At 38.9% G+C, this 13270-nt stretch overlaps 1 protein-coding gene across 2 annotated transcripts in view; it reads right to left on the bottom strand.

Moving 5' to 3' along the window:
• The window catches only part of Rabep1 (rabaptin, RAB GTPase binding effector protein 1), a 103285-nt gene that overhangs the window by 51810 nt on the left and 38205 nt on the right, over positions 1-13270 (bottom strand). For both annotated transcript variants that reach the window (XM_036198033.1, XM_036198034.1), the window contains exons 3-5: positions 11768-11971; positions 9315-9475; positions 4047-4166 (exon numbers count right to left, since the gene is read on the bottom strand). In XM_036198033.1, coding sequence (XP_036053926.1) covers positions 4047-4166; positions 9315-9475; positions 11768-11971 — 485 coding nt within the window. The remainder of the gene's footprint in view (positions 1-4046; positions 4167-9314; positions 9476-11767; positions 11972-13270) is intronic.

Raw genomic sequence — 13270 nt, 5'->3', positions numbered from 1 at the left:
TATGTCTGAAGCCTACTGGCAAGGGAAAGCACAATAAGGACTGGTTCTGACTCAAGGCTGAGGCCATATCTCAGTTGGTAGAGGGCTTGCCTAGCATACAAGACACCGTAGGCCAGCTCTCCAGCACCACATAAACAGAGCTTGGTGGCACTTACCTAAAATCCTAGCACCTGGAAGGTAGAGACAGGATGACTGAATTTCAAGATCACTGTCAGTTAGACAGCAAGTCTTAGGCCATTCTGAGCTGTGAAAGCACCAAAACCTCAGTTCAAATCCCCAGAACCTAGACAAAAAGCTAGGGATGTACTTGTAAACCCAGCAGTGGGGGATATGGAGAAAGGAAGTTTATTGGCACTTGCTGGCCACCACCAGGTTCAAGTGAGAGAGCTTATCTCAAAGGAACAAAGCAGAGAATGACAGACCACAATGCTGCACATCCTGCTTTGGCCTCCATGACCTCCTATGGGCTTGCACCCCTGCGCACAAACACCAAACAAACATATATATATCACACACCAAAAAAGGTTTTTTAGCTCCAGATTCTGAAACGATTACTATTTTAGCTTCTCTGTTTTATCTTGAAGAAAACTTGACTAACTACCTGTTATAATAACTTGCTTTGTTTTGATTTAAAAAGGCCTCACTAGTTCAGGCTGACCTTGACAGTCTGAGCTTTCCACCACTGCTTCCCAGGTGTTCGGATTACTAGCATTTACTGTGACTAGAAGAATTTTTTCAAATGTACTGGTATGTACGACACTACTTATAGTGTCTACTATGTTTATATCAGTAGTCATCCCCCACTGGATTTCTGATTTCCTTTTTTTTTTCATTTTCTGTAGATATTTCTCAACCTTTTTATGTTGACATTCTCCTCGGTTCTTAAACTTTCCTCCTTCACTAATTTCTAATTCTGTATATCCTTTGATTTGTTTTCACTTTTTATTGTTTTTATTTTCCCTCCAGAGTGTAATGTTAAATGTTTCTATCTGTTGGTTGCCTATCAGAAATAGATGTTAAGCTCCCACTGCTGAGACACTACATGCTTTTTTATAAATTTATACAGAAATCAAGATGGGACTAAGCTAGAAGCTTACTTCCTACTGGTTAGCTTTCAGAATACTGAAAGATGCTACCTTGGCCTGTGGGAGAAAATTGTCATCAACAGCCTCACTAAGTTGCAGACTCTGGGTATAACACGACCAACCAGCCAGGCAAAATGTACCCATGGCTGGGAGGTCACAGCGCTAGTAGGGAAACTATTAATGTTGTTTGACTAAGTGGACATGGCATGACTATCACACTGCCTTCTAAATGTTCATGTCTATTCCTCTAGAGTAGTGCCACTACTTGCTTCTTGTTGTAACAGGTAGTACTGCAAGGACTCATGACGGCAAAGTACCGAGAGTAAGTTCTTGTTGAATACAATGGTACATCTCTATCTCCCTTCCAAGGCCACTTGCAGAAGAGGGGATAGAAAGAATGTAGGCACCAGATGAAGTGGTGGAGTGCTGCAGAACACTGTTTTCAGGGCAGGAAATGGCTGCTGCAGAAGCAGCTGTGACTACCAGCACAAGACTAGACCCACCACTCTGTCATGAAGGGCCTCTCCACCCCAAGGATTTATACAGTTAGTTAGTGGTTCCTGGAAGAGGAAAAGACATTTTCTTTAGTGGTACAGCCACTAGTAAATGGTCCCTGTTCCTGGAAGTAACCCTAATTAAACTCGCTGAGTCACAAAAACAAAAGTCACATGAAATATTTACACCACCCTAAGTATTTTGTGATTTCCTTTTCATCAGATTTTTCCCCATCTCTAGACATTTTATTATTTTAAAAAAATGTGGCCAGAGTATTATGGGTCTATGATAACATTAATTCTGTGAAATTTAATACTTTATGACCTTATTTTAAAAAGTTAAGATACAGAAGGAAAAGATAAATATACACATGTTGATATACAATATAGTGTATCTGGAAATAATAGTACCTTTTCCTATGCATTACTCAAAGCATTTATATGTTCTAATTTGAATGTGGTTCATAACACCCTTGTAAGACAGTCTTTTTTTCTTGTTAGTGTTGCTTTGTTTGTTTTTCAAAACAGAGTTTCTTTGTGTAGGCCTGGCTGGCCTGGAACTCAGAGACCCACCTGCCTCTACCTTATCCATATCAAAAAAGGACCCCACCTCCCTCATTATCCTAATTTTATAGCTGAAAAACCAAAGGAGAATAAAGATAAGAAATCTTACTAAGTCATCCAGGCTACTAAATGCTGAGTTTTGGGCTATTGAATAGTTATTATTTCTTTGTATCTAGTCTTCTTTTTTTTTTTTTGCAATTTTTTTTCTGTGTATGTGTGTGCCTACATAAATTCGTGTACACCATGTATGTGCTAGTGTCCACAGACAGCAAAAGGCAGTGTCAGACCCCCAGGAACTGGGATTACAGATGACTCTGAGCTGCCATGTGGGTGCTAGGAACTGACCCTGGGTGTTCTCTCTGTAGGAGCAGTAAGCACTTTTAACTGATGAACTATCTCAATGGCACTAATCTACTTTTCCCCCTTAACCTATTTTATGTTATACTTGTTTACATCAGTTTTCTTTTGGTTAGACTTTACACAGTGTATTTTTATTTACCCCTTTATTCAATTTTTTGTTTACTAAGACAAGGTCTCACTCTGTTGCTTAAGCTAACCTTCAATTCACAGCAATGTTCTTACTTCAGCCTCCTAAGTGTGAGTTACCAGACCTGGTTTATTTCTTTATGTTCAATTTTACCTTGTGTTTAGTTATATGTCTTATAAGAAACACATTGTCTTTCTTCTTTTACGTGTGTGTGTGTGTGTGTGTGTGTGTGTGTGTGTGTGTGTGTGTGTGTGTAAGTGCTACAGTGAGCATGTAAGGTCAGGGGACCTGTGTACAGGTGCAAAGACAACTTGTGGTAGTCAGCTCCCCTTTTCACCATATGGGTAGCAGAGATCAAACACAGATCATCAGGCTTGAAGGTAAGTACCTTTATCTACCATGCCATCTTGCTGACTCCATTTTCTTTCAGTACAGAGTATCAAATCCAGGCCTTCATTCATACTAGACAAGTGTTAGCACTGTACCACTCAACTATACCTCTAATCTCTTTCTTTCATTACTAAAGACTTTTTTCAACGGTGGAGCCCTTGCCTAGCATATGTCAATAAGGCCCTAAGTTCAATCTCCAGCACTAAAAACAGACATAAAAATTATAACACCTTACTAATGTTTCCACTTGTTTTTGTTTGGTTTGGCTTTTTAAAAGTAGCATCCCATGTAATACAAACTGGCCTCAAACTCACTATGGAGCTGAAGATGACCTTGAACTTCATGTCCTCTTGCCTCTACATCCCAGAGGATTCCTATTATGGGACATTAGTCACCAAGCCCAGCTTATGCAGTGCTGAGGGCCAAAGTCTAGGCCTTGAACAAGCTAGAGAGGCATGCACCAAGAAGCCACATCCCAGCCATGCTGAGTATATGGTCAGTAGGAGGTGCATCCTGTCTAAAAGATCTCCTAGAACCAGGATGAGGAAACAAAGTCAACTACAAACAGCTTCTTTTCCTAGGTAAAAAAAACTAAGGCTAGGAATGTAGCTCAGCTGTCAGAGTGCTCACCTAAAGCCCTGGGTCTGATCCCCAGAGCCTCATGAAATAGGCATGGAATACACAGCAAGTTCAAGGCCAGCCTGGGTTACATGAAACCCTATCTTACAAAAATAAACCAATACGGATGACTTGTTAAAAGAAAAAAGAAAACTGAAGTTGAGTCTCACTTGAATAAAATGAATAACTGAACACAAGTCTTCATTCATGATTAGGAATAACCACTGGAGGTTTAGATAACAAAGGTCAAATTACCACACAGCAGGTTTGTTTTCGTTTTGTTTTTTGAATTTTAAATAGAGGTAAGACTCCTGAGATAGTTGATGAAATGATTTCCCACCACTACTTCTCAAGGGATTCTAATTTTACTCCTGGCATTGGAGCAGATGGCTAACAGCATTTCACAACCTTTGAGGCCTCCAGCTCTTTAATCTTCTCTTCAGCTTCTGTCAGTTTATCTTTCAAAGCTGCAATTTCCTTCTCCATGGGCATCACGACAGAGCGAAGCTTTTCAGCATCTTCTTGGGCCTATGATTAAAAGGAATTAAATGCAACAACTTACTAACTGAATGTTTTTTTCTAAGAAACTCTAGTCCACCCAATTGCTAAAAATTAGCATTTCATAAAACTGAATACCGCCAGGCGGTGGTGGCGCCGCCTGTAATCCCAGCACTCGGGAGGCAGAGGCAGGTGGATCTCTATGGTCTACAGAGCTAGTCCAGGACAGGCTCCAAAGCTACAGTGAAACCCTGTCTCAGAAAAAAAAAAAACAAAAACAAAAACAAAACAAAACAAAAAAAACTGAATACCAATTCTCATTTTATTCAAGTTTTTTCTTTGAATTTTTATTAACATACATTCATTACATTTACAAAATGATGGGCTTCAAAAATATATGTCATCCCAGTTAGCATGTACTTGAACATATTAACACGGATCACAATCCTCTCATTTCATTCTCCTCACTCATTTGTCTTTTTTCTTTACCCAAATAGCTCCTCCTTGTCTTTTATGAAACACGCACACACACTAGATTCCATAGATGAGACAGTGTGATTTGTCTTTCTGAATATAGCTTATTTGTTTAACATGATATTTGGCCCTAGATTCCTGCAAAAAACACATGTGTTCTTCTTAAAGCAGAATAAAGCTTGTCAACTGTGTGGGCCGGGGACATAACGAAGCACTTAAGAGCACATACTGCTCTTCCAGAGGACCCACATTCAGTTCCTACCACCCACATTAGGTAGCTGATAACTGCCTCTAACTCCAGGTCCTAGTGTCAATTCAATTTTTAAATAGTTAGTTACAGGCTGAAGGGATGGCTCAGATTAAGAGCACCGACTGCTCTTCCAGAGGTCCTGAGTTCAATTCCCAGCAACCACATGGTGGCTCACAACCATCTACAGTAAGAGATCTGGTGCGCTCTTCTGGCCAGCAGACAGAACACTGTATACATAATAAATCTTTAAAAAATAAAAATAGTTTATTACTGTGAATGCCAGGCATAATTATGGTTTTCCCAAATATTTCACTTAGAATTTGGCAGTAAGCAGAAAAATACATTCACTGTAACATATCTGATATCTTCATTGAGCAACTCAGTCATAAAATATCTCATATATAAAAGGCAGAATCAAGAGCTGGATATGGTGGTGTACCCTCAGGAGGCACAGGGAAGAGGACGCCCTCATGTTTAGCCTACTCGGGTCTATATATCAGATCCAACGCAGCCAGAGCTCCAGAGTGATTCTGACTCAAAGAGCAAAAACAAACACCTGTAGTCCCAGCACTCAGGAGGCAGAAGTAGATAGAGCTTTGTGAGTTTGAAGCCAACCTGGTCATCAGAGCAAATTCTAGGCTGTCTAGATTGTGGGGACAAAATAAATAACAAAAAGAATTAAAAACTCAGAAAGTTGGGGCTCCTTCTACTAATGAAAACTAACTTTACCTAATGTAAACAAGCTCAAATGTATCCTAAATTGTTCAGAATAGAGAAACAAGATATACTGACTGACTAATGTGAAGAATATTCAGACACAGACACACAAAAGAAGTCTAACAGGGTTTCAGATTCACTTTGTTTCCTGATCCTTACAAAACCTATTTTGTGTTGAACTAAATTCAGTTTGGAAAAAGACATGTTAACTTAAAACATCTTCACAGTCAAGGCTTGTTTGAGATGCTTACTGCAGAAAGGGAAGGAAGAAAAGAATTTACCATATTTACTAATGCAAAAGACCTCATACTTTGCAGTGCTGGGTATCATATAAACAAACATTTAAAGAGTCAATTAAAAGTAGTAGTAAGTGTAACCAGCAAGATGGCCCAGTGGGTAAAAGCACTAGCTGTGCATGCCTGTTGATTGGAGTTCAAACTCCAGAATCCACAGTGGAAAAAGAGAACTGACTCCCTAAAGTTGCTCTCTGACCTCCACATGCACATCTGGACACATGCACCACATTATGCACACATACAATAATAATAAAAAGAGATAGAAAGGTCATTAATATAAAAAATAAAAATTGAAAAGCTGTTACAGCCAAGCCAAGCCTATAGCTGTGTGACTGCATGACTAAATGCAGTGTGGTTTCTTGGATGGAAGTCTCAAACAGGAAGGAGAAAAGGATATGGGGGACACTGGCTGAAAATCAATACAATCTGAATACAGAGAACAAACCTTTGAGAATAATGATGAGCTGGTATTAGGTGGTTAACTCTAACAAGTGTTAACATACATGATTAAAATGTTAAAGAAAACTGAACCGGGTGGTGGTGGTACACGCCTTTGATCCCAACACTGGAGAGGCAGAGAGAGGCAGATTTCTGTGAGTTTGAGGCCAATGTGGGCTAAAGAGTGAGTTCCAGGAAAGGCTCCAAAGCTACCCAGAGAAACCCTGTCTCAAAAAAAACAAAAACAAAAACAAAAACAAAAAAGGTTAAAAAAACTGAGTATGGAGTATACTGAAAAACAATAAAATATTCATAAATTTTTATACTAAAAATAATCTTAAAAAGTAATAGGTGCGAGCCGGGCAGTGGTGGTGCACACCTTTAATCCCAGCACTTGGGGGGCATGGCCAGGCGGATCTCTGTGAGTTCCAGGCCAGCCTGGTCTCCAAAGCAAGTTCCAGGAATGCGCAAAGCTACACAGAGAAACCCTGTCTCAGAAAAAAAAAAAAAAACCCAAAAAAGTAATAGGTGCGTTGGGTACTGGGTGGTGCACACCTTTAATCCCAGCACTCGGGAGGCAGAGACAGGCAGATCTCTGTGAGTCTGAGGCTAGCCTGGTCTATAGAGCTAGCTCCAAGACAACCAGGGCAGTTACAGAGAAACTCTGTCTTTAAAAAACCAAAAACAAACAAACAAACAAAAACCTAGTTGGGGCTGGAGAGATGGCTCAGAGGTTAGTTAAAAGCATGTATTGTTCTTGTAGATGATCTAAATTTGTTTGATTCCCAATACCCATGTCAGGCAGCTCACACCAGCTGTAACCCTAGTCTAGCTCCAGGGATCTGATACCTCAGGCTTCCAAGGGCAACTAAATTCATATGCATGAATCCTATAGAGTCACATATATGAACAATAAAATAAATAATTATTTTATTTTATTTTAAACAATAAAATTAAATAAATAAATAAAATTCATGGAAGGCCTAGAAGATGACTCAGTCAGTACAGTGCTCACTGCACAAGCATGAAGGCCTCAGTCTGGAATCATGCAGAAAGCCAAGTGCAGTTGCATGCACCTGTAATGCCAGCCCTGGGAAGTGGGGAATCCTAGGAGTCCACTGGACAGTCAGTCTAGCCTAATTAGTGAGCTCCAGGTTCAGTGAAAGACCTTGTCTCAAAAAAGTAAGGTAACCAATGTGGTGGCACATGTTTTTAATCTCAGCATTTGGGAGGTAGATCTCTGTGAGTTTCAAAGCCAGCCTCGTCTACATAGAGAGTTCCAGGGATGTAGAAACCCTGTCTTTAAAAAAAGAAAGAAAAATAAAATAAAGTAGATGAAGGAAAGGGATGGGAACTAGGAGCTGGAAATAAATATGACCAAGATCTACTGTGCACATGGATGCAATTGTCAAAGACTAAATAAATATGACCAAGATCTACTGTACACATGCATGCAATTGTCAAAGACTAAATAAATATGACCAATATCTACTGTGCACATGGATGCAATTGTCAAAGACTAAATAAATATGCCCAAGATCTACTGTGCACATGCAGGCAATTGTCAAAGACTAAATAAATATGACCAAGATCTACTGTGCACATGTATGAAACTGTCAAAGACTAAATAAAATATATAACTCTTTAGAAATTAAAGAAAGAAAGAAAGAAAGAAAGAAAGAAAGAAAGAAAGAAAGAAAGAAAGAAAAACAGGCTAGGTGGTGGTGGCACACACCTTTAATCCCAGCTCTTGGGAGGCAGAGCCAGGTGGATCTCTGGTCTACAGAGCGAGATCCAGGACAGCAAGGCTACACAGAGAAACCCTGTCTCAAAAAACTAAACAAAAAAAAAAAAAGAAGAAGAAGAAGATTCAAAAAAATACAGAGGTAGAACAAAGTCACCTGACTTGCACCTCTAGCATCACATGTGGGCACAAACATATACACATACATACATACACACACACACACACACACACACACACACACACACACACACAAATAGTTTAGTTTTAAAACTAAAACTTTAAAGATGGCAAAGAATAGTGATTGTGGAAATGATTAAAACACACACACACACACACACACACACACACACACACACACACACAAAGAATGGAGCAAGGATTTATATGAAGAATAGAACAAAGCTTAGTAGTCAAAGATGTTCTCAAGGAAGGTTAGTGAGCTGGCTCAACATAGGCTCCTGCCCTTGAGCCTGATGATTTGAGTCACTATCTACACAGTGGAAGAAGATAACCAACTTCCCAAAGTTCTCCTCGGACCTCTACACACTTCCTGTCACACACATGTGCACACAACATTCACACACAAAATAAATAAATAAATGAATTTTTTTTCAATGTTCTCAATGAGAATAGTTTCTCTCATTTGGTTGCCTGTGTTAAGGTACTGTACGGTATTGTTCAAGCATAATATCTATAGCATTTGTCACACAGAAACCAAGATATGCTTTAAAAAAATTAGCAAGTATTGTAGAATGTTTAGACACAGTATCAAGCAACATCTCCATCCAACATGAACTTATTGGCTTCTATATGCTAGATACCATCCTATGTACTTAGTATACACAAATAAAGACTACATTCTCATGTAGTTAACATTCTAGCAAATGAACAGAAGAAAGCAGCAAACAAACACAGTAAAAGGTGAACTCTGCTTTATGAGGAAATATGCTGTACAAAAAAACCCTAAAGCAGGGTACAGAAATCCGGAGAGTCCTGGAAACTTGTGGGAAGAGGCAGGTAGGCTGCAATCTTAACTAGAGAAGTAAGAAAAGCCTCATGAAGAAATGACACCTCATCAAAGATCTGAAGATGGAAAGGCAGTCAGTCACATGTGGGCACAGGGAAAGCACTGTCTAGTGCATAAGGAACTCCTCAACAAAAGAAAGCATGACATTCAACTTCCAGTTCTGCAGTAATGCTTTTAAACAATTTGCTTTTAGTCAAATAATTCTGTAAGTGAATGTATTCTCGAATACCTTTTTCATTTCATTTTCTAAGTTTTCTTCCTCTTGACCTTCAGACAACCTTCTTCTTAAATCAGCTATTTCCCGCTCTGCAGTTTCTCGATACTGCGTCCACTGTGCTCGCTCCTGCTCCAGCCTCAGATGAAACTGATGCTCATAGTCACGAACCGTCTCTATAAAATATCACATAGTCCATGTCTAAGCATCATGGAACAATATCTAGTACACTGAAATTTCTGCAGTTATGTAAAACGTTTGAGACAGTTATGTAAAAAGTTTGAGACAAACTTTTGGAAATAAAACACTCTAGTTCTTTTTTGGGGTTTTCAAGACAGGGTTTCTCTGCACCTTTGGAACCTGTCCTGGATCTCGATCTGTAGACCAGGCTGGCCTTGAACTCACAGAGATCCACCTGGCTCTGCCTCCCAAGTGCTGGGATTAAAGGCGTGTGCCACCAACTCCCGAAAAAAACCCTAGTTCTTATTATGAGTTGAAATAAGGGTTTTTCTACTTCCATCATCATCATCCTCACCATCACCATCAATCTTCATATAGACCTGCCATATACTATTTGACAAGAAACCCTGGAGAAGATTCAAAGTGGGACTTCCAACTTACATCTAAGACCTACTCTCAAATCCATATTCTTTGATACTATAATGTGGCTCTCAAAACAAATACAACATTTCATTATAACTACATGAATGTGTAAGGAAATAAACATTATTTCTGGTATATTTTACTAAAACCTAAGATTCTAAATTGAGAAAAATTCTGTAGCCTTCCAAAATAACTTAATGTTTAATACAGTCTTGAAACATCACCTGACAGGCACCAGTGGTGGTCCATTAAATTCTACTCCTTTTTTTTTTAAGTATTTATTTATCTTTATTTTATGTATATGTTTGAATGTCACCTGCATTTACATACTGCACTATGTGTCTACCTGTTGCTTACAGAGGTCAAGAGAGGGTGTCAGAGCCCCTGGAACTGCAGTTATAGATGGTTTTGAGCCACCCTGGGGGTGCTAGGAAATGAACCCAGATCCTCTACAAAAGTAACAAGTACTCTTAACCACTGAGCTACCTCTCCAGCCCCAATTTCTATACATTCTTCATTACTAACAAGACCAAACTTTGTTGAGGAATTTACAGTGCTCAATATAAATACTCCACTTTCTGGCTGAGTAAATACATTAGTGGGATAACTTGCCTCACAATGTGAATGCCTCTGGATTTGATTCTCCACAGCACAAAACTAAATACCCAGACTTAAAACTACATGTTTAATTTCTTTTAGTTAAAGGTGACCAAATACTTGGTCAACAAAGTATGAGGAAGATACATCATGAAGATTTCTAGAAAAAAAATTATTTTCTAATGTATACTGGAGGATGTATAACCATTTCTCAGCCATGAAGCAAAGATGAATTTTTTTTGTAATTTATTTCATTATATTTTACATGCATTGGTGTGAGGGTGTCAGATTCCCTTCCCTGGAACTAAGTTACAGACACGTATGAGCTGTCATGGTGTTGCTAGGAACTGAACCCAGATCTCTGGAAGGGCAGCCACTGATGGATGAGCCATCTCTCCAGCCCTCACAAAGATGAAAATTTTAAAGATCATGGTAACTATATAGAAGAAGTCAGCCAGAAAGTCCAAGGTATGGGTGAGGTCACAGAACTGTTATGACCACTCCTAGCTTACCTAGAGATAGATTTGATCCTATGAGCAAAAGGAACTCCTGTATAGGTAAACCAATATAGACTATTACATGAGACCAGAGTATCACTTAGTAAGACCTACAGAGTCAGAAACAGAGGCACCCTTTATTGCACCCACTCAAAGAATATTATGTTTAAAAAATGGGACTCAAATGCAAAGACCCCCTGGCACAGGGCAGTTGCCATTAGTTCACATTTGTAAATATGAACTAAGCCCAGGATCTCAAAGATTAAGGTAACACCTTATTTCATTTTGTCATCATTCTCAAGAATGAAGGCAGTATTGAGGCATTCATGCTGAAAGGAAAGAGGGTACACACACTATTATTATTCCTTCAGACCAAGGGTCACAAACTGGCATTCCATAAAGCCCATTTTAGCCATACGGACACTCTTGCTCATCAAATGAAGATTTCACATACAAAAATACACTATACTTAAAAATCTATACAAATAAAAATCCAGGTTTAAACCCTGCTTTAAATCTTACAAGTAACTACAACCTTCATTTAATACATTATCTCTCTAACACTGACTCTAAGTATTCATTATTAGATCTGTCGAAGACACTGATGATGTGCCCATTACAATACCTCTGACTTCCCTTTCATCTGACATCTGGAAGATGACAGTCCATAAAGCCACAAATGAACACAAAATGCATTTTAAGGCCATCTGAAAATGGTGTCAAGCATCAGAATTTGATCTTAAAAAGTCTAAAATCTGATCTTTTCTTTACCTTTCATTACAGCCTGAAGTGAAGCAACTTCTTCTCTCCACTGCCTTTTAACCTCATCTATAGCTTCTTGCTTAGTATTCTCAGATACTGTGGCAATTGCCTTAATATTCTCCATCTCTGCCTGAGCCTCCCACAGCTGTGTCCGAAGGTGACCCAAATCATCCTGTGCCGCTTGCAATACTGCATTTTGCCTCTTCAGATCCTCTGGGAAAAAAGTAAAAGATTTTCCATTAATGTGTAGTTCACTTTATCAGACTCAAAAGAAATGAATAAATTGGATATTAAAATGCTAACATAGATTATGAAGCTATTTAAATAGAAATATAAAGTGTGCTGGGTTTCAAACAATAAAGTTTTACAAAGCAAGTTCCAGGACAGCCAGAGCTGTTACAGAGAAACCATGTCTCAAAAACACAAAAAATAAAATATTAAAACTATTTAATAACACACCGGGGAAGGTCACAGTTCGGGTGCTATATTTAGGCTTTTCCCATTCACTAAATAGACATAATCAAATTTTTTTCATTAATTTTTATGTGTATGAGTGTTTTAACTACACATATATCTGTGCATCATATGTGTGTCTGGTGCCCTGGGATGTCAGGAGAATGCATCTGATTCCCCGGACTGCAGCTAGACAGTTGTAAACTGATATGTGGGTGCTGGGAACTAAATACAGGTCCTCTGGAACAGTCAGGGGCTCTTAAGCACTGAGCCATCTCTCCAGCCCCAATAAATTCTCTAACTACTCTGGTGTAAGTGTCCAAATCTACAAAATGGAGATTAAAGATCGCCACTCAAACAGGGCTGTTGAAATGATAAAATGATGCATTGTAAACACCTGTAAGTATAGTAACTTTCAAAGAGTAAGCCTTCAAGACATACTTAATGGAAGAAATCTAGACTGCACAGTAATTAGAGTTGATAAAACCATGATTACTTTCTCACTCTTAATAATCTCTTAAATATTAAGTTGGTATCACATGTACACCACATGCCTTAAGCTAGATAGAACATATATTTGGTCATGACTTCCAAAAAAGATTGCTGTGTAGTTAGGAATGCAGTTTAGTGGTATAGCACTCATCTGGCATGTACAAGGCCCTGGGTTTTGGTCCCTACCACTGCAAAGAAAACAAGGATAAGCCTATTATCCCTCTACAGAGATGCATCTATTTTCTCTTACTGCCAACTCTCACTATTCTCTCCACTAAAAAACAAACAGGGGTTGGGAATTTAGCTCAGTGGTAGAGTGCTTGCCTAGCAAGAGCAAGGCCCTGGGTTCGGTCCTCAGCTCTGCAAAAAAAACAACAACAACAAACAAAAAACAAAAACAAAAACTCGTGACTATCATGAACACAAATGTTCAACTTTTAATCTATACTTTCTTATTTATAAGGAGTTTGAGTAGGTACTCATACACTCAGCAGTGACCAGAACTTACTTAGGTTTCCCTCCCTCACAGAGTCTGTCACTATAACATAAAATGGCTAAAACTCTCAA

This window comes from Onychomys torridus, chromosome 8 (assembly GCF_903995425.1).
Source record: "Onychomys torridus chromosome 8, mOncTor1.1, whole genome shotgun sequence".
Lineage (NCBI taxonomy): Eukaryota > Metazoa > Chordata > Mammalia > Rodentia > Cricetidae > Onychomys > Onychomys torridus.
Note: the sequence above shows the minus strand (reverse complement) of the source record. Positions and strands in the feature narration are given on the sequence as shown.